Source organism: Xiphophorus hellerii, chromosome 12 (genome assembly GCF_003331165.1).
Source record: "Xiphophorus hellerii strain 12219 chromosome 12, Xiphophorus_hellerii-4.1, whole genome shotgun sequence".
NCBI lineage: Eukaryota > Metazoa > Chordata > Actinopteri > Cyprinodontiformes > Poeciliidae > Xiphophorus > Xiphophorus hellerii.
The window spans coordinates 1,964,743-1,985,882 of record NC_045683.1 but is presented as its reverse complement, the minus strand read 5'-3'; the positions used below and the strand labels follow the sequence as shown (position 1 = coordinate 1,985,882).

General features: G+C 38.4%; 3 protein-coding genes and 1 long non-coding RNA gene across 6 annotated transcripts; 3 read left to right on the top strand and 1 right to left on the bottom strand.

Annotated features, from left to right (window-relative positions):
- The first annotated feature begins 270 nt into the window (after positions 1–270).
- Positions 271–1,955, top strand: LOC116729284 (tripartite motif-containing protein 35-like). The gene has a single exon (XM_032577714.1). It carries the CDS (start codon positions 414–416, stop codon positions 1,836–1,838), a length of 1,425 nt encoding a protein of 474 aa, XP_032433605.1. The 5' UTR covers positions 271–413; the 3' UTR covers positions 1,839–1,955.
- A 1,130-nt stretch (positions 1,956–3,085) lies between these two features.
- On the top strand, positions 3,086–12,757 carry LOC116729285 (cilia- and flagella-associated protein 157-like). Of its 3 annotated transcripts, XR_004341125.1 has the most exons (10): positions 3,086–3,488; positions 5,219–5,490; positions 6,568–6,721; positions 6,794–7,040; positions 7,623–7,723; positions 8,874–9,024; positions 10,545–10,702; positions 11,344–11,469; positions 12,358–12,488; positions 12,678–12,757. XR_004341125.1 is itself a non-coding variant. In XM_032577715.1 (8 exons), exons 1-8 carry the CDS (start codon positions 3,406–3,408, stop codon positions 11,384–11,386), a joined length of 1,209 nt encoding a protein of 402 aa, XP_032433606.1. In that variant the 5' UTR covers positions 3,086–3,405; the 3' UTR covers positions 11,387–12,233. The 3 variants fall into 3 exon arrangements, 1 of the variants encoding a protein (XP_032433606.1); XR_004341124.1 differs by lacking the exon at positions 12,678–12,757 and having other exon boundaries at positions 12,358–12,648; XM_032577715.1 differs by lacking the exons at positions 12,358–12,488; positions 12,678–12,757 and having other exon boundaries at positions 11,344–12,233.
- On the bottom strand, positions 9,305–10,578 carry LOC116729290 (uncharacterized). Its single transcript, XR_004341126.1, has 3 exons — positions 10,492–10,578; positions 9,676–9,746; positions 9,305–9,419 (listed from the first exon to the last, which is right to left on the bottom strand). It is a non-coding gene; the product is annotated as an uncharacterized LOC116729290 (long non-coding RNA).
- An 83-nt stretch (positions 12,758–12,840) lies between the features above and the next one.
- Positions 12,841–17,308, top strand: LOC116729288 (glutathione S-transferase theta-3-like). The gene is made up of 5 exons (XM_032577718.1): positions 12,841–12,971; positions 13,425–13,512; positions 14,934–15,084; positions 15,651–15,827; positions 16,963–17,308. The coding sequence occupies exons 1-5, from the start codon at positions 12,866–12,868 to the stop codon at positions 17,164–17,166; spliced, it is 726 nt and encodes a 241-aa protein (XP_032433609.1). The 5' UTR covers positions 12,841–12,865; the 3' UTR covers positions 17,167–17,308.
- The last annotated feature ends 3,832 nt before the right edge of the window (positions 17,309–21,140 follow it).

The following is a 21,140-nucleotide window of genomic DNA, read 5'->3' as shown; positions in this document are numbered from 1 at the left end:
CACTTACAGCTGAAGATAAAAAGTGTTCAAATATTTTATGATGAATATTCATTGAACAGCACAACTCTATGGTTATTGTTTCTAGTGATTCAGCAAATGATTTGTGCTCCTTATTGAGTTATAAAACATTTTAATTATTAAATGTAAGGCAGATTTTGACCAACAGGACAAAGAAATTATACTGCAGTAAAACAAAAGCACAGAGTTCAACCCGGAAGAGTTACACAACATCCTGTTTGACTGGAAACGTCACTGAGAGGAAAATGAAAGTATTTTAACTGAGTTGAGCAGAGATGAGATGCCATTACAGGGAGGAGATCTGAGCTGAAACACGAAGATTTACTGGAATTTAAAGAAAAAGCTGCAGAAACTTTGACCAGGTGAGTTCTGGTTCTGGAGGATTTCTGTAGAAAATGGCAGAGAGAGATCTGATTGAACGTTTCCTGAGCTGCCATGTTTGTTCAGAGACTTTCAGAGATCCTGTGTCTCTGAGCTGCAACCACAGCTTCTGTTCAAGCTGCCTGGAGAAATTCTGGGAACAAACTGGAAACAAGAACTGTCCCATCTGTAAAAGAAGATCTTCTAAGGATGATCTAAAAATAAATTTCACTCTGAAGGAACTGGCTGATTCTTTCACTGGAAGACAGAAATCTGGATCATCAGAGACAGAAACAGGAGAAAAGCAGCTGATGGTGGTCTGCAGTAAACACCAAGAAGACCCTAAACTGTTCTGTGAAGACGAGCAGAGAGCTGTGTGTCCTGTCTGTGAGTTTTCTCTCCACCAGAGTCACAAAGTGGTTCCTATTGAACAAGCAGTCAGAGATCTGAAGGAGCAGCTGAAATCTGACTTAGAGTCTCTGCAGGACAAAAGGAACAAACACAAAGAAGTGCAGAAAACATACGATGATGTGATTCAACACTCCAAGAAGCAGCTGCTGTCCACAGAGAGACAGATCAGAGCAGAGTTCAACAAGCTCCACCAGTTCCTGAGAGAGGAAGAGGAGTCCAGACTGGCAGCTCTGAGGGAGGAAGAGGAGCAGAAGAGGAAGACTATCAGCAGAGAGATGAAGAGGATTGAGGAGCAGATCTCCTCTCTGTCAGACAGTATCTCTGCTGTTGAAGAAGAGCTGCAGAAAGACAACCTGTCGTTCCTCAGCAGTTATAAAGCCACTCAGAGCAGAGCCAGAGGTCAGAGGTCACTACCAGATCCACAGCTGGTCTCAGGAGCTCTGATAGATGTGGCCAAACACCTGGGCAACCTGTCCTTCAGAGTCTGGGAGAAGATGAAGGGCAAGGTGAAGTTCAGTCCTGTCATTCTGGACCCAAACACTGCAAGTCCATGGATCCATCTGTCTGATGATCTGACCAGGGTGAGACGCTTGGACACAAAGCAGAAGCTTCCTGATAATCCAGAGAGAAACACAAATTACACCAATGTTTTTAGTTCTGAGGGCTTCAGCTCAGGGAAACACAGCTGGGAGGTGAAGGTGGGAGATCATCCCAGATGGAATATCGGTTTGGTTAAAGAGTCTGTTGACAGGAAGGAAGAGACATTTGCTTCACCAGAATATGGAATCTGGTGTTTGCTGCATGGTGATGGAAAATACACTAATGGTGATAATAAGACTGTCAGAGTGGAAAAAAGTCTCCAGAGGATCAGAGTCCAGCTGGACTATGACAGAGGGGAGGTTTCCTTCTACGACTCTGAAGACAAGAGTCACATCTACACTCACAGAGACACTTTCACTGAGAAACTCTTTGCTTATTTCTGTGTTTGTCCAGCAGGAAATGCTAAAACATCTGAGATCAAAATCTGTGAACCTGATTTTTCTGTTTAAAGTTCAAAGTTGTGTTTTAATTCTCTGAATCATTTTGCATTTTTAAATCAAAGTTTCTATTTGCAGTCAAACAAACTTTCCTTTTAAATCTTTAATAAATATCTTTGATCATTTTAAGTTTTTCAACTTTTATTTGAAATTAACAACAGAAATAAATCAATAAAATATCTTGATTTTCAATGTTTCTGTTGACTGAAATTTTTACAAAATAGTAAATTTTATGAATATTTTGTCTTCAGTTTTTTCTTTTGAATTGAATGGGAAAATATAAAAAAATGTTAGATTAATGTTCAGACTAGATCCAATATTTAATCAATCTTTATCCAAAATTCTCTCAACCATTTAATATTTCTTCATATTCTCTTTAATTCCAACAAAGATGATTATTTTTAGTTTGTTTCTGTATTTTGTAAAAACTGTTATTAGAAGTTCAGTAAAAGGGAACAAATATTTTTACAAGTTCTTAACTGGGTTCTCTAGTCAGTTTTTTTTTAATTGTTTTTCATTTTGGCAGGAAACATTTATAAATAAATATTCCGATTTACTTTTCTCTTTGACTGTTTCCTGTTTTTGTTATGATTTTTCTGTTCAATTTAAAACTGATTTCTATAAAATTCAAACAGTTGCTGAAAATCATCTTTGTTAATTTTAAAGTTTCTTCATTGCTTTAACATGTTTATTTTTATTTGGCTGTTGAATAAAACTCTGTGTTTCACTGAGTTTCAAATTACATTATGAACTCAGGAGGCAGATTTATTAGTCCAGATATTTATGCTGATTAAAATCTTTGAATGTCAAAAGGTTTTATTTCCTAAACATTTATCAGAATCTGTTTATTTTATTCCAGATGTTGGATAAATGCTGAACTTTTCCTAACAGAAGTTCTGCTGTTTCTGAGCCACTAGAAACTTTCTGCTGAACAGATCCACCATCTAAATGTGTGAAGCAGTTGCTAACAACGTTTTTCTCATTATATTACACAGACAGGATTCAGAGAATAACATCAAAAACCTGGTTCATCTTTCACACAGATATAAAAATATAAATACTGAGACAAAACCCTCAATATGCAGCTTCCTGCTCTCTGCTTGTTATTTCAGTGAGAACATGTCTGATGATAAACAGACACTGAATTGAACTGAACTGTTTCCTGCTGCAGAATGGATAACCTTCAGTCTTCAGGTATTTGCTATGTATAAATTATTGTAACTTGTTATTATGCTAACAACGTTTTGGAGAAATTATTCCCTTTGAAATATTTTGTGATGAACAAGAGAAGGAAAACTTTAGCCATGATGTCCTCACAGCACCACCTGCTGGAGACAAATACACACAGCAGAGATTAATCAGATGTATTGAAAACATAAATGATGTGTTGTAGCCTCAAAGCTTCACTGTTGGAGAAACGAGATTTCAGAGCATTCCCTGAAGGCACCATCGGGAACACCAACGGTTTTTCCCCAGTTTGTCTGTTTAAACCGGGTTCAAAGTACCGTTTCCAGCAGTAATTTACCACAAACACCGTGTATAAAAGCGATAAAGAGAGTTTAAAGAACAAGAGGAGAACATGGCGGAAATGATCAGCGCTGAGGAGCAAGAGAGGTCGTTATTTTTGGTTCAAATTCGGTATTTGGAGGAGGAGCTAGAGAGGTGAGACTGTTTTTTATCTAAAAATGTTCCAGAGGGTTTTATTCTGCTTTAAATAAAAGCCTAAGTGATTTAGTAAGTCTAAGAAATGTGTTTCAGCTAATTTATGATGCTAACACAATAAACAGCCACTTCGAAGTGCGTTGTTGTTGCTATGACAACTGAACAGATTATGCTAGTTGATGATAAAAACATTTAAAAGTCCACTGCCATTAACTAAAATACACAGATAAATCACTAATGTCTCATTGCCAGAGGACTGTTTTTGATGTTTCATTGCAATATTTGGTGGATAATTTTAAGCGTAAAAGAAGCAAGTTTGTGAAATACTTTAGCAATAGGACAATTCAGTGTTTTCACATGATGAAGACATGAAAACAGTTCATTGCACTGGAATAATGAAGGAAAGTTATAAGTTGGACCACAGACTAAAATGAATGGTGTTCCAACTATTATTACATTCTTTTTACAGTTTTGATTTAAAGAAAGGAAATGTTTCAACAGTTTTTCAGTTTTCTGGAGTTAAAAAACTGAACACTGCTGGAAGTTTGATTCAAAGACAACAGATCTTTAATGTATTTGTAAGGATGTCCAAAGTGCAGTGCAGGGGAAATAGCTCTGGCTTGAACTGATTTCTTTTATGGCCCCCAACTCCAAGTTCAATAAAGATAGACATTTTTATTATTAATAAAGTTTTTATTTTTATTTTTAATCGGCATACAGTTATTATTGACATTATTTTCTTGTAATGGGTTTTCCTAATATTTAGCAGTATACTGTAAACCTTTTGATTTAACAATTTAATGTAAACTGTTTTTTATAGTAATAGACAAAAACCTGGCATCAGGTCATTGAAACAGACACCGTTCTTTTATTTTTGGCCTTGAAATATTAACTCCAGATGTTTATCATGTTAACACATCTGACTGTAACACAGACAGCGCAGCATTCTGGTAGCTGTTTTCAGAAAATTTGACTGGGCTTTCATACAAAGCAAAGTAATTTAAATGTGGTTAAAATATTTTCATGTGACTTTCTTTATCCTCCATTATCTAATTAAATTGTATTTTATTCTATAAATATGTAATTCTACCAAAAACTGGATGATAAAAGTCTTCAGTCTGGTGCTTTGGTATCAACTAGTTCCTTTTTTGAAGGTCAGTTTTGTTTACAGAGACTTGATAATTCACTTTATTTGTTGTTTCTTTTGTTTATTTATTTTGGATATTTAAAATGTCTTCCAGTTCCAATGTTAAATATTCATCAGAATCTAAAGTTTAATAAACTTTGAGAATGTGTTCTTCCATTATTTTGCTGTTAAAATGATATTACCTGAAAATAGTCTCAAAACAACAATATTACTGTTTATCACCATAACTTCTGGGATAATTTATCATCCAGCAAAATTGATCATGATGAAAGATTATAGCAGTTTGAGGGAATAATCAATGAGGTGCCAACAGCGCCCCCTGTCGTCACAGAGTTGTATGTTTAAAGAATTTATCTCAAAACTTTGTTCTGATTGGCTGGATGTCTGGTTGTAAATGAGGTTTTGAACCAATCAGGCTTCAGGAAAGGCAGGTTTGGCCATCAGCCCAAACGTTTTGCATCAGTTTGCAACATTCCTCATCACAACATTTCACCTTCATTAACATCCGTCAGTCAGTTTTACGAGTCGTTTCTCCTAAAACTCATCCAACTGAAACAGCTTCCCGCGTCTCTTCGTCCTGCAGATTTAAGCTGGCAAGCGAAGAGCTGGACAAGCAGAACCAAGAGCTGATCTCAAATTACAACCAGCTGGAGAAGGACAAGAGGGACAAGACCGAGCGTTTGAAACGCTTTGTGGCGGCGAAAGAGAAGCGCATGGATGAGCTGAGCGAGGAGCTGCAGACGCGGCTCCTGCTGGGGAAACGCAGCCGAGAGACGCTGAAGCAGGAGCACAGCATCACGAAGCAGCAGCTGCAGGAGCAGATAGACGAGGTTCAGGCAGAGATAGAGCTGCAGAGTGAGACTGACACCGCGTTGACACAGAGAGCAGCACTGAGGAAAATCTAAATAATATTCACACCCAGCATGTTTTAGCATTTCTATTGTTTTTACAAAATAATCACTGCAAAAACACAAAATCTTACCAAGTAGTTTTGGTCTAGTTTCCAGTGCGAACATCTTAGTGGACTTGAAAGAAGACAAAACTAACTAAGATTTCAGCAAGATACAGAAACTTGTTTTTAGTCAGTAATTCCTTAATATTGGTGAAAAAGTTCTGGTTCTGTTGGCAGATTATTTCACTTATAGTAAGACATTTTCCCATGTTGTAAATGAAATAAGATTATTTCATTTTAATCAAAATTAATGAATTATTGACTTTACCAGCTGATTTTTCTTGCTGAAAACTTACTTATGAGTTTTTGTGTAACTTTAGATGCTTTGGGTGGTCCGCCCTGTTCTCCTCCAGACGGAAACTAATTGTTCTAGTCTCCCGTTAAGAAGCATTCCCACAGCATGATGCTGCCACCAACATGCTTCACAGTGGAGATTTTGTGTTTAGCATCTTGTTTCTTGGCTAAAAAACTTCACTTTGGTTCTTTGGAAAATTGTTTTAATTCACCTTTGTTGTAATATTTTCCAGCATCTCAACTGAAGTCAAGTTTGAACTTTGACTAGACCACTCTAAAACCTTAATTTTGGCCATTTTTGTGTGATATAGAGGTGGACTTGCAATGTTGCGCTGTATAACCCAAGAGTGTTTAAGGTTAAGTTTACAAACAGATTGCTCCAGATCATCACACTACCTCCACCATGCTTCTCTCCTTTAATTAACGAAGTTATTATTTGAAACAAGCATTTTGCCTTTTCTTTTTCACTCCACTGTGAGCTGATTTGAACAGATTCAACTCTCTTTGTCATTAAATATTTAAATAAATGAAAGGAAATCCTTCAGCTTAAAGGTTTTAAGTGACAGTAACATATTTGCTTAGAAAGCCATAGACTAACATCTTCCTCTCCTGTTGGAGTGAATGAGCTGTTTTCTTCACGTCTCCTCAGCTGTCTGTCTGTTCACCCTGCTGTGTTTTTCCTCCAGCTGTGACTCTGGAGGAGAACGAGGAGCGCATCATGGAGCTGAGGCCGCATGTGCCTAACATAGAATCAGTAGAGGAGGAGCTTCTGAAAAAGAAAGCTGAGCACGACGCTTTTATTACCCAGCTGAAGAGGAACTCAGAGCTGGCGTGTGAAACGTAAAGAACGCAGCAAACGGAGTATTTAACGCTCTTCTCTTCTTGCTCTGAGTCGCTGTTGTCTGACCGCAGGCTGATCCAGCACTTCCAGGACTACAAGGAGCACACGGAGAACTGTGAAGCCAACAAGCTGCTGGGGACGGCCCGAGCGCTGCACCTGGAGCAGACCGAACTCGCCACCTTCCTGGTGAGCGAGCAGGGGATTCTGAAGGAGGAGATCGCTGCCGTGAAGAAGAAACAGAAACACATTTCCTGCACCGGCCGGGGGCTGTGCAGGAAACTCACCTATCTGAGCCACCTGAGAAACTTCAACGAGCAGGTCAGACATGAACGACGGCGGGTTAGGTAGGGAGGAAGAAAGGAGGACATTTCTGGGCTTTTTCTAGCAAATTGTTTGACTTTTCAAATCCATAAAGGTCCGTGTTTTTTCAAGAAAATCTTTGAGCTTATTCCTAAAATGTTAGTTTTTTCTAGCAAATGTTTGATTTTTCAAACTCAGAGATTTTCTTGTTTTTTTCTAGAAAATTTATGAGCCTAATATCAAAATTCCTGAGTTATTTTTTTTGTTGCAATTTTTCAACCTTTCAAACTCAAAAACTTCCAAGTTTTTTCTAGAAAATTTATGAAAATAATCTTACATTTTTAATTTTTCAAGCAAATTTTCAATGTTTCAATTACAGAAGTTTCCTTGTTTTTTTTTTTTAGAACATTTCTGAAATTAATCTAAAAATTTCTGAGTTTTTTAGCAGAATTGTGTTTTTTCTTTTTTTGGATGAAATGAGACAAGCTGGCATCGCCTGCTGTTTTCAGCCTGAAGGAAATGCTGCATTAAAAACATTTTTTATTCATTATGAAAACAGAATCTCTGGTTTGTGGCATCGTCTGTCGTGCTTCTCTGCAGGATGTGAAGCTTCTTAAGAAGACGTTCCTGGAGCTCCATCAGGAAAAAGAAGAAAGCATCAAGAACCAGGAAGCCAGTCTGACTGAGACTGAAGCTCTCAGGTTGGATCTGTTTTCACAGCTCAGATATGACGATTTTATTTTTTAATTCTCTGGATGTTAAATCCTTTCAAAATGTTTTTAATAGTAGCTAGATGTTTTTTCTGAACAATCTACTTGCATTTTATGAGACTTTTTAATGACACAAACTGATCAGAATCACTTTTGCAGACAGTTTTTGACACGTATCTCAACTGGACCCTGATCTGTAACCGGATAAAAAACCTTCATTAAAATCACATCAGAAGACGATCATGAAAATCAGAAAATTCACGACTATTTGTTTTGCATTGTGAGGCCTGTACTCGATATTTGAATTCATAAAACGTGGAAAATAAATATCTAAGCATGTTCTATTTCTGTGGCAATCTTTAAATTAGAGATTTCCTGACCAACGGACAGAAATGCAAACATGGGATAGCAAATTAGAAATGCATTAGAAATAATTATTCTGTTGATTTTTGAGACATAAACAAACCAACAAAAAGAAATACATTTGCTTTTTTTGACCAAGATTTTGGTTCCATGTTGTTCTCTAAAGACATTTGAATTATAGATGTATATTTTTAAGGAACCAATAAAAATTAGTATTTTTGTCATTCATATACAACATTTTTATTGAAGAGGAATTTAAAAACACCAAAACTGGCATTTAAGGTTTAAAAGAAAAGGAAAATGTATAAATAGTTGTTTTGCATGATGTTGATGGGAGTTAATGCTAACATTAAGAAAAACCTGCAGTATAATATTTCTTTGGCAATTTTAAATAAAGTTGAAACCTTAATAATTCTTATACTAAACTTGGCTGATAAGAACTCCTGCAATACCAAAAACTTCATTCAGCAGCAAATGTTGGTGATATTTTTCCTTTAATGTCTGACATTAAAGACATTAATGTCTTTAATGTCGGTTGTGATTATCTTACCCAACTAATGCATGATGTTTTATTAGCTTGTCTGACGGGTGGGATACCTCAGGGATGTTTATTTCCCCTCCTGATCATTTCGTTTTTTAACGTTTAAATGTTCCTTTAGCGATCCATGAAGCCTGCAGGCTCTCAGATGTAAGCCTGGTGTTGAGCTGATTTCAGGGTTTGCAGGCCTAAATGTTTCATAACCAAACTTTAAAAAAATCTGTTCTGGTTCTGTTTCAGCCAGCAGGTCAACAAAGTGCATCAGGACTTCCAGCAGAGAGTGGGCGACATCCAGCGGCTGGAGAAGGAGCTGGAGAAGGAGACGATCAGGAGGAGGCAGCTGGAGGGAGTGAAGGACGAAGCAAAGGTCATCCTGAAGCACATCCTGGAGGTAAAAACACGAGAAGCTGCTTCATTCTGCCCTGCAGAGACCCGAGCGTCCAGAACCTTCGGTCCAGAACCAGAGGAGGAGAACAGGAACCTGGAGGGGGCGCCACTTTACAGCCAGAGGAAAAATATTCATGTTTTTGTTTCACTTTGTAGCAAAAAAATAATAATACAGATAAAACAAAAACATGTTAACAGCTGATCATTATGGTTTCAGTGATCATTGATCTTATTAATGACGAATCTGTTTTAGATTAAAACTGAGGAAAAAGAAAACATTACAGTGAAAACTGCTGGACCTCATTTATTTCCTTTCACTGCTGAAAATAAAATCACTGGTCCGGTTTCCTGGTCCGGTTTCCTGGTCCGGTTTCCTGGTCCGGCTGCAGCGAAATCAGGCTGGACAGTAAATCAGTAACAATCAACGCATCATCATTATCAATAGAAAATGAGTCTGACAGAATTTTCAGTAATTTCTCTGAACTCCAATCCAGAACCGCACAGCATTCTGGGGGATGTAGGCAGAGAAAAAACTTTACCTGCTTAAAAATAAACAACAAGCAACGTTTTGTGAAAACTGTGGATAAAACAGGAAGGTCACATTTCAGATATTTAAGACAAACCTAATCAATAATTATTGATATGAAACGCTTACAGTGTGATGCGTTTTCCAGCCTCAGTCTTAATGAAACATCTTAACTCTTCGCTCCAACGCTGCTTTTTCTGCTACAGAGTAAAATAACAGGCTGAGGATCCAGAGCCGTTAGAGCCAGAGGTTGTTGTGTCGCATAAATAAAGATTCAGTTTTGAAATCCTGCCTCTAAAACTCATTTCCAATAAAACACGCAGGCTTGTCTGTCTGGATTAATGTTTGAGAAATAAAACTTTTATTCTTTCAGCAGCTCCCTGTAGGGGGCGCCACAGCTGTCTCCTGTTTTGTTCCTCCTCATAAATAAACATCTGATGGCGCTGCCATCTCCATCAGCTCTCCTTCTGTCACAGATCATCCCTCCGTCCTTCCTGCTCTCCCTTCTCCTGTCCTCCATTTTTGACCTTTGACCCCAGATCCTTCAACTCGTCCTCCTTCAGCATTGCAAAAACACTAAATCTCACCAAGTACTTTTGGTCTGCATTTTAGTGCAAATATATAAATGCACTTAAAATTTGACAAATCTAACTTACAAGTCACATTTCAGCAAGATGTAGTAATTCTTAATAATTTTTAAAAAGTTCTACTTTTATATTATTTCACTTATTTTCCACGTTTGTTCACATGGATTTGCACTTTAATTCATAGTTGAATGATTTGCTGAAATTCTGCAGAGTTTTGTGTTTCTCCCTGAGTAAACAGCTTTATCAGGCGGAGCATCACTAACAAACACGCTGTTCATGGACGTTTGTTTCATAAGAGGTCAAAGGTCAGACCCTGAGGCAGCTAGCTGGCGGATTCTGAAGCATATTTGTGTTTTACATGTTAAAAGGCGCTGCCAGCTGTTTCCACCTCTGGGTGTTTGTCCTCTGCAGGGTAAGGATGACATGTCTGTGGCTCAGTGGAAGATCCTGAGGCTGGTGGAGATCCTGGACCGAGCAGCGCCGCAGAACCCCGAGCCGACCGCCAGCAGCTTCCGTAATAACCCCAGAGGAGTCCGGAAACGGCACTCCTGTTACCCATTCAGTTCCAGGTACCAGAATCCTCTGTCTACATCACCTGTAGCAGGTAGTTTTAGCACCGAATGATGCAGAGAATGTGGGTCAGAGTCGGAGAAAAAGCTCAAAATATGCTGATTACTTGATAAATGTTTGGGAATTGCTGAGCTTAACGCTCCGGTCCAAACCGCCGTTAGCTCCCATGCTAACAGACAGTAGCAGTCACAGCTCAGGTTGTTTAAACAAACCAGATGTTTTATGCCATGGGTGTTCAAAGTGTGGCGCGGGGGCCATTTGTGGCCTTTGAAGTGATTGTGTTCGGCCCCTGACCTGAAGTTAAGAAAAGTTGAAAAAAATGGGAAAGAAAATAATTGATTTTCCAAAAACTTGGGAAATTGTCAATTTTTCTTGTGCAACGGCAACAGTCCAAAGATTTTATGTTTTGAATATTTAGTAAAATACAGATTTCGTGAAAGTTTTGCTTATTGTTGAGCAGGTAAAACTAAAACAAAAAAAATCACAGTAAAATAATTTTTGCACTTTTTATTTAATGAAGTTTGTGACAGTTAAAATTTGCCAGTTTTTGCCCCTGGGGCAAAAAGGTTTTACTCTGCAGTTTTATTCAAAATGTCACCTTGAATTTGTTGTTGATGCAGTTGTTTTCTGTGTCCATCAGAAATATGAACCCGTCTGGTTCCGACCCGTCTGGCTCCGTCTGACCCGACTGACCCGACTCCTCTGCAGTCACAGACTGGTACCGGCTCCGCCGGGCCGTAAGCAGGAACGGTTTAACGAGTCGCAGGTCCAATAAATGTTCCATCCATTTTGTTCCTGCAGGTTTGAGTCTGTAGACAGAATCTGCTCCACCTTCAGTTCCTCATCACTTCATTTATTAGGACGAGAATCTAAACGCGACTTAAATGAGCAAATTATTTAAAAAATAAACAGATTGTGATATAGCAGCTGATTGGAGCGCGTGTCACGTTTCCCAGCCATATTCTGAAGGGACAATAATCCCAAACACACATTAAAACAGCTTTATGTCGGATGAAAGAGGATTACATTAAGCTTCTGGAATGGCCCCGGTCTCCATCCTATGGATTGGCCCCGGACAGCCGGGTCCGTTTCTTAAACCAACCTTATACTAAATGCTATTTGTAGCACGTTTAATGTTTTAGGCTTAACTGTCTTTTAGTTACTGGGTTTAGTTTAATTGGCTCATCAACAAGAAATTGCTTCAGTAAATCATTAAAAGCCAAACATTAGTAAGACGTTCATGCCCTGAATGAATGAATGAATGAATGAATGAATGAATGACTGAATGAATGAATGAATGAATGAATGAATGAATGCTTTCATGCTGTTGTTAAATGATCAGATTTTTCTGACATTTTAAAACTTCTTTGATCTTTAATGTGACATTTATTTAGAGTTTGACTAAAAACAAACACATTGGTTAGAGGAAAACTAAAATGAGATAAAATCTGCTACAACCTGACCGCATAACTTTACACTTCTTTTATTACTTTGTTAAATATTTTAATTAATAAACAGAATTTCATGTTCTTTGGTAGTATTTCTTTGTTTGCTTTGATTATTCAGACAAGAAATGAAATAAAACAACATACTGGAGAATAAATAATGAAACTCAGTTTGCAGGATAATGAGAAATAAAATCTGTTTATAATAGAAATCACTGGAAGTCCTGCAGAGACAGTCTGACCCAGTACAGCCAGTACCACCAGCTGCAGCAGCCCAGTCCCACAGATCGTCTTCAGGGTTCTGACCATGAACGAACTAATGAGAGCGTCTGTTAATCAGGTGGGAAACATTCTCCGTCATTAACCTTAAGCCCCTCTCTGGGCGCTCCAGGCTGCAACAACATGATCTTCCCCTTCATAATGTCTCCAACAAAAACCTCTAATTACTTCTGTAAACTGGTCATGAAAGGCAGCGCAGTCCGCACACAGAGGCCCGTCACAGCAGATAAAAACGTGATTATCTCCGCAGTGTTTACAAAATGTGGGACTAAGCCAAGGTCAAAGGTCAGACTGGTCAACCCAGACGGCTTGTATACTTTGAACTGTCGGCGCCGTTTAGAAATCAGCGCGTCGCCCAGCGAGGAGGGGCGGGGCTCCAGGCAGCCGGGATAACAGGCGCGGCCGGAGCAGAGGAAGCATCAGCAGCCGCTCAGCACCATGGAGATCTATCTGGACCTGGTTTCCCCGCCGTGCCGCGCCGTCTACCTGTTCGCCGAGGCGCTCAAGATCCCTTACGCCTTCAAGCTGGTGGAGCTTTCAGCAGGTGAGTTACAGGATGAGGTCAGCTGAAGACACAAACACGGAGCGGCCAGATACAAACTGAGCTGCAGGTCCGCTAAACTGCAAAGGATTTCTTTGTCTGGAAATTATCAGTCAGTTGAACTTTGTGCTGAATATCTTTGAGTTGACGACTCGGTTCTGGTCTCAGGAAAAGGAGCTTCTGGTGAGCCGTTAGTGTTTTTACGTTTCACCCAGAACTCTCAGCTCCCACGCAGCGAGCTGAAGTTACTTTAACTCCTCCATGGCCAGACGGTCCAGCTCTGCTTCTCTAATCATGACAAACTTTTTTCCAAACGGAAAATAAAGTTAAAAATCATATCAGAGGAGTAAAAGTTAGTTTGATGTTTTGATTCTGGTCACTTTTCTGCGTTTTAAGCATCTGTTGGGTGTATTTTGGCTGCAGTCGGATGTGATTTGGTTTGTGTTTTTGTTTCAGGGCAGCAGTACACTGAGGAGTTTGGAAAACTCAGTGTGGTGAGGAAGGTTCCGGTTCTGAAGGACGGCAGCTTCGTTCTGACAGAGAGGTAGACGAGACGCTGCAGCAGTTCGGTCTGAACTGAAACTCATCCAGTTACATTTCCCCTCAGATTTCTGTTCTCAGAAAGTATTTCACTTTCTAAGAACAGTGTGTGTCTTTGCATTCCAGCTGAGGAATGTAAAGACACACAGAGTTAAACTAAAGCAGCTGTTTCATATTTAACGTTCAGATCCAGAACAGGAAGCAGAACTTCCCTGGAGAACTCAGACTGGTGTCTTATTCTCAGTCGTCCAGCAGAGCTTTAAAACAGAAAAATAAAATAAAACTCACATAAATAAAACATGTGGAGTGAATCAAGGATCTTATAAATACCAATATTTTTATTCACATTCCATAAATCTGCCTGAGGTTTTGTAATTATCCAGTAATAAACCAGTTTGTTTGTCTTTGAATCTAAACTCTTATCTCCGTCCTGAACTGTTTAGATTCTCCGGTCAGTAAGTTCAGATATTTACTTTGAGGCTTTTCGCATTTTACTCTAATAAAACAAACAAAGCGGTTTGTGGTGCAGCAGCGGCGCCTCACAATCAGACTCTGAGGTCCAAACCCGGCGCTGGGAACTTCCCCTCCTCACTTTCTGCCCATTTCCTGTTTTAAATACTGCAAAACGGCCACTGATGCCCCTAAAACATCAAACAAGAATAAAACAAACACTTAGAAACTGTTTCTAATGAAGATTTACTGACAGGTTTTAGTTATTTTGCAACTTTTCTTTGTTTCCTGTTTTGAACTTTTGCACAGATTAGCAGCTGAATAAATGTTGCAGGAATATTTTTGCAAGTCGTTGTACAGATTATTTATTTAATGTCATTTTTTTGTTTATCTGCTCTTCAGGTCCAAATCTGGTGGCTTAAGGCGCTTTCACTTGATTGTGAAAAATCCTTTTTGTTCAGTATATCTGCAGTAGACAGTGAATCTGTGCTGCTAAATATTCATAATAAATAATAAAACAATGCAAATTAAATTCATTTAAAGTTTGAAGCCCAAGTTCATTAATCCTGCACAGATGTTTTACCCGACAGACTGGTTCACAAAGCTCCAGCTTTAAAAATTAGGCTTGTTTCTTTTGACTTATTTAGAATTTTAATTCACAATTGGATCATTTATATAGATAATAAATAAATCAGACATGTGAATCAGTTATTAAGGACTTGACTGCTTTTTACCTGCATGCGAGTTAAATTAACTTGAAGTATTGAATGTATTAATACTTCAGTATAATTAATGGTGGAGGAAACAGACAAACCTTCTTTGTTCAGAGAGATTATGTGTCAGATGCTTTTCATGTCTTTAGGTCTTAGTGAACATGCCTGATGCATTGACTGTGTGTGTGTGTGGGTGTGTGTGCGTGTGGGTGTGTGGGGGTGTGCGTGTGTGTGTGTGGGTGTGTGTGTGTGTGTGTTGCAGCATTGCGATCCTGCAGTACCTGGTGCAGAAATGTTCGCTGGCAGATCACTGGTTTCCAGCGGAGCTGCAGCAGCGAGCTCGTGTTAATGAATACTTGTCCTGGCAGCACCTGAACCTCCGGTCTCACTGCTCAAAGGTTTTCCTGTTCAGGGTTCGTGTCCCAGATCAGCCCCACGCTGCAGCCGCTGATCATTACACTGTTAATAACTTCATGTTTACTTTGTTCCTTTATGTTGTGCTAAAGTCATAGGAACATGTCTGACTGCAGCTACTTGTGCATATTTGTTTAAAAAGCAGTTGTTACTCAGTAAAGACAAAATGATGCTAAATGTCAAAAACTGCAAATTGGATGTTTTGCATCATTGAAAACTAATGAAAATTACAAGAGGCATTAATTAGCAAAGTTATCAATTCAGATTAAAATGACCAAGTTGGTAGTAATATATAAATATCGCTCTGTCAGTTATCGACTTGTGGATGGGAAAAGTAATTCAGCTGATAGCAAAGAAAAAGACTTTATGTTTAAAAACACAGTAAATCTTATAACCACAGCATCAATAATCAGTAAATAACAAAGTAAACTCAGAGTAACAGCATCAGTGCTGCAGGTATTATAACTGTAAGATAAACTTTCAGATTAATGGTTTTTATTTTAGTAGTTCATGTTTTACCTGCTGCAGCTTTCAGCAGGGCCTCACTAATGATTTCTGTGGTCAGACTCTGTATCCGTTCATCATGGGCTCCGAGGCCCCGAAGGAGAAGCTGGACGTCTCTCTGGAGGACATGAAGCAATCCCTCGACCTGCTGGAGGAGAAATTCCTCCAGGACAAGCCGTTCATCGTCGGGAACAAGATCTCTGTGGCGGATGTGGCGGCCGTGGTGGAGGTCATGCAGGTAATGATACGAACACCTGGTTACCTGCTGCTGCTGCTGCTGTCACTTCTGAAGCTGCTCCACCTGAAGCTGCTCCACCTGGAGCTGCTCCACCTGAAGCCGCTCCACCTGGAGCTGCTCCACCTGGAGCTGCTCCACCTGGAGCCGCTCCACCTGGAGCTGCAGCCGCTCCACCTGGCTCACATCAAACTGCTTCTTCCTCCAGCCTTTCATGTGTTTTTTCATATCAGAGCTGATTTCCTCTGTTTAAAAATGCATTATTATTGATATACTTTTAGAAAAACAAAAACATATAAACAAATTTAATTGCATCTTTTCCAAAGAAAAATGTTTTCTTAAAGGATTCTGACTGTAATAAACTCTTACAGTTAGTGTTAAACTTCCACAACTTATAATTACAAAGATCATTTCAAAAGAACTAAATGATGCTAAAAACCTAAAAAAAAATCAAACCTTTTTTTTTTACTGTTGCTTCAAACTTCAGGTTTGCAACAAGAAAACAGAAACACAAAGTAAAACTCACATAAAAACTGTTTTCATTATTTATTTATTTTTTAGGAAACAATATTTATCCATGGAGTTTCCATTCAAAAAACAAAAAAATGCTGTTATTAATAAATTATTAAATAGTAATTACATTTTGAAATAAATAAATAAATATTGAAATAAATAAAAAAGGCTAAAAAAATTTTTTAATTTTATCGGGACATTTATTAATTTATTTCATGGAATATTTATTAATAATTTATTAATAACTGTATTTATTTAGCAGCTTTAATGTATTTTGTTATTAATAAATAGATTAAGTTACACATAATTTTGAACTGGAAGAAAAAAGAATTTGTGATTTCTTAAACTTTTTTACTCAGAAATGTATTTTCTCAGATACATTTAATAAAATCTTATAAGTTTTCTATATCAGTCATTGATGCTTTGATTAAAAAAATAATTATTAGATAATTAAAATCCAGTTAAATTATTTAAATGTAGCAATTTACTGGAGGGAAACTAAAGATTACATACATTTAGATGAATGCAAAAGGTGTTTTTATTTCTTTTTTATTTCTAATTAAACTGCTAAATGAAGGCCATGACAGCGTCTCCTGCTTGTGACGCCTCTTCCTGATGTCTGCAGCCTCTGGGAGCCGGCGTGGACGGCCTGGACGGCCGGCCGGAGCTGACGGCCTGGAGGGAACGAGTGAAGAAGGAGCTGGGAGTGAAACTGTTCGACCAGGCCCACGAGGCGCTGCTGAACTCCAGCGGCCTGCAGCAGAAGATGCAGACCAACAACACCGAGCTCCAGAAACTCAAACCAATGTTCCTCAAGTATTTCCGCTGAGAAAATGGAAATAAAAATCTGATGTTTGGTTGTTTCAGCAGAACGCCTCCAAACGTTTAATCTGAAAGAACTGAACCATCATCCAGTTAGAGAAGGGATTAAAACTGGAACTAAGAACTGTTCAATAAAAACAGGAACAATATGAACTGATGAACTGCTTTTATTTTCATGCAGCAAAATTCACAGGACTGGCAGCTACAGCTACAAACACTTTCCCCTACAGTAGCTTCAAAGCAGCAACACTGTATCAAACTAGCAGCTGAATTATTAGTTTTATGAACATTAATAAAATGTTTATCCTCAATTTTTATTTTCAACCACAGCAGCCAGTGTGATGGAGGTCAGGAGCAGCGGATCAGTTCAGCATCACCTCCATTTACACCCTTCAAGTTTTCAACACCTAAAATAATAAAGGCCCAAATTTAGAAGCTTTTCTCTTCATAATGAAATTTATTTTTTATTGTCAAGCAGCACAACAAAATTCAAGATGCAACTGAAGATGATGCATGTGATAAGAATAAAAATGAAATAAAAAATCAGTCAGACAGCTGATTATTTTTAGGCAAACCTGTGAAGACGGATGAGTTTCTCTAGATCTTTCTGGGACTTTTTTCCTTTAATCCAGGAAAAGTTCTTCAGGTTTTAGAAGTCTGAGTTTGTAACTGTCTTTATGTGGCTCTGAAGGTTCAGTCTGACCTCTTGGTCCAGGCAGTAACTCCTAATTACTGCTGAAAACGATGAAAACCAGATTTTCATCTGTGTTTACAAAATGTTGGACCATGGCGAGGTTAAAGGTCAGCGTGGTGATCCCCGGGGGGGCGGGGCTTTGGCTGGTTTGGATAACAGGTGCAGCAGTGAAGCACCATGCAGCTCTGTCTGGACCTGCTGTCCCCGCCGTGCCGCGGCCGCTACCTGTGAAAATCCCGTACGAGTTCAGGCTGGTGGACCTGCTGGCAGGTGAGCTGGACGCTGCTTTGTGACGTCATGTTTAAACTGGAACCCAGTTATTAACAGTTTTAAACTGGAACCCAGTTCCAGTTTAAACAGTAAAAATGTTTGAGTTAACAACCGTGTTCTGGAGTGAGAAGGAGTTTCTGGTGATTTATCAGTCAACGTTTTTACATTTCAGCAGGAAGCTCTCAGTCCGACGGGTTGAGCTGACGCTGCTTTAAATTCTCCATGGACAGATTTTACAGCCAGACTGTTTATTCACTGAGGGAAAATAAAGTAAAAACATGTCAGAGTTTAAATGAAGAGTGAAAGTTACTTTTCAGGCATGTTGAAGGTACATTTAGACTCCATGTATTAAAAATATTAACTGTGTGTTTTAACTTGAATCAATATTAGAGTCAAACTATAGATATTTTTTAAATCATGCAAATAAAGTCATAATATTATCAGAGTAAAAGTGAAATTTTACTAGAAAAATGTAAAACTTTGAGAAAAAAGCTTTGATAGTTTATAAAGTTCAGACTTGATCAACTCAGCAAGTCTGTAGTTTTATTTCCTGGAAATGTAAACATCTGTTTGCACAATAATTTCAAATACTGATAATAATCTGAAGCTGATGTGTTAAAAGATTACAGCTTTACTTTTTTGTAAATTTGATACTAACGTAACTTCATAAGATGTTCAACATTCCTCATGTAGTTTTTATTATTATTGTGGAGGAACTCATAAAAATCACTCTCCTTTATTTTTGCATTATTTTGACTTTATTGTCATAAAGTTTTATTCTTTTTTCCTAAGCCTGACACTAATACTGCTGTAGAATCAGAGATCTTTGTCATTTGGTTTGTGTTTTTACGTCAGGGCAGCAGAACTCTGAGGAGTTTGAAAACTCAACCTGGTGAAGAAAGCTCCGGTTCTGAAGGACGGCGGCTTCGTTCTGTCAGAAAGGCAGAAGAGACGCTGCAGCATTTCATTATTTAGAAACTTACATTTCTGTTTGGATCACATTAGAAGCTCCTCTGCTTTTAAATGGCACCTGATGTGTAACATTTAGTTATTGTATTGAAGCGGTTTGCACTTCGTCGCCTCCTCAGCATCAAAATTTTACCACAAATTTAACCAGAATTTAACAAAATTCTCCTCCAGAAACAACAAGAAGAAATAAACATTACTAATTAATATCTGTCTGAACCGACATGTTAAAAAATGACTATTTATTCATCTGGTGTTGATGCTCATATACCATTCAGCCTTAACTTTAACATTTTTATTATGACAGTAATAAATGAGGCGATAAATGTCCAGTAATGATCAGAGGCGGCTGTGGAAATGGTTTCAATACATTGAAGAGATTTTTAATTTCCGGTTTAAGTGATGAATGAATGTGATGATTCCTGTTCTGAGCCGTCATGCTGATGTTTTCAGCCTCTGGGAGTCGGAGTGGATCCGTTCCAGGGCCGGCCGGAGCTGACGGCCTGGAGGGAACGAGTGAAGAAGGAGCTGGGAGTGAAACTGTTCGACCAGGCCCACGAGGCGCTGCTGAACTCCAGCAGCCTGCAGCAGAAGATGCAGACCAACAACACCGAGCTCCAGAAACTCAAACCAATGTTCCTCAAGTATTTCCGCTGAGAAAATGGAAATAAAAATCTGATGTTTGGTTGTTTCTGCAGAACGCCTCCAAACGTTTAATCTGAAAGAACTGAACCATCATCCAGTTAGAGAAGGGATTAAAACTGGAACTAAGAACTGTTCAATAAAAACAGGAACAATATGAACTGATTTACAAAATGTTTTATTTTTTAGCAGACGACAGGAGTTCAGTACAACTTACTGTTAGACACATTATTCCTTAACCAGCGATATGTTCAGATGTTTGCTGAGAATGATGGATTTCTGGACGCTGCTCTGTCTGTCGTCTGTTTGCAGCTCAGTGAATCCTGCAGGAGCTACAGAGGACGTCTTTGTGTGCAACCATGCATTTCTGTCTTTGTTGGTCACTTTTTCTTCCTGTTCTGCTGCAAATAAGAACCTCTGTATGGGGATTCAGTTTGCACTTTAAAATGTTGATGTGTGAAGACAGAATCAGTTTCATCGGATCTTTGGACCTGAAAGGAGACGGTTCTGTTACCTGCAGGAAAAACCTGAATCGACGTTTGTCAAAGCAACTAAAAAGTTGCCTTGACATATGAGAAGAAATGTGCAAAATTTTAGACACATTTTATTATCTTCGTAATTTTTTGCTCTCCATCCAAGACGCCAGACTTAAAAAACAACAACTTGTCCATTTTATCCAGATCAGCATACAGGACATAATTCGTATCATCTCCTACTTTATCTGCTTTAGTTCTAGATGATTATAATCGGAAAGCTACTAAAGTTTCTACAATTAAAAATAAATAATTTGTTCTTAATCCTTTAGTTTATTTTATGTTTAAAACCGCAGTCTTGGTATATAACTAGAACATAACGCTTAACATTATTTTTAAACACTAAATTAATTTAAAATGCTGCTGCCATCTTGTGTTTCGTTTAAAAACTCTGTTTTTGGGTTTTTAGACGTTTTCTAACATGATTCCAGATGATGAACAGCACGAAGTTAGTTAAAAATCTGGGCAATACTGCCATCTGGTGGCCATTAAAATCGGTGCAATGCCGCCATCTGGTGGCCATTAAAATCGGTGCAATACCGCCATCTGGTGGCCATTAAAATCGGTGCAATACCGCCATCTGGTGGCCATTAAAATCGGTGCGGAGGAGAATAGGAAACAACAGTTGAAATGACAGATACAAAATTATGAATGTACAGAAAACCGGAAACATTATTTAAATTAAAAAATATATAATTAAAAGTTTATCTCTTTCTTGGTAATTAATTATTTCAAACTGTGAATAAAATATTTCACCAGCCATTGATTTAATATTTTAGTTAAACTATTTTTCAGAACTATTATAAATAATTATTTTATTGGGTTGATTTGATCAGAATGTGGTTTAAAGGCGCCGCAGCAGCTGTGAGGATCCGC

Bases quoted from the DNA above. Each gene is read 5' to 3' on its own strand.
- LOC116729288 (XM_032577718.1), top strand. From the start codon at position 12,866: ATGGAGATCTATCTGGACCTGGTTTCCCCGCCGTGCCGCGCCGTCTAC. The intron at 12,972-13,424 runs GTGAGTTACAGG...TTTTTGTTTCAG, and splicing joins GCTGGTGGAGCTTTCAGCAG to GGCAGCAGTACACTGAGGAG. The intron at 15,828-16,962 runs GTAATGATACGA...TGATGTCTGCAG, and splicing joins CCGTGGTGGAGGTCATGCAG to CCTCTGGGAGCCGGCGTGGA.
- LOC116729285 (XM_032577715.1), top strand. From the start codon at position 3,406: ATGGCGGAAATGATCAGCGCTGAGGAGCAAGAGAGGTCGTTATTTTTG. The intron at 5,491-6,567 runs GTGAGACTGACA...TTTTTCCTCCAG, and splicing joins GGCAGAGATAGAGCTGCAGA to CTGTGACTCTGGAGGAGAAC. The intron at 6,722-6,793 runs GTAAAGAACGCA...GTCTGACCGCAG, and splicing joins TCAGAGCTGGCGTGTGAAAC to GCTGATCCAGCACTTCCAGG.
- LOC116729284 (XM_032577714.1), top strand. From the start codon at position 414: ATGGCAGAGAGAGATCTGATTGAACGTTTCCTGAGCTGCCATGTTTGT.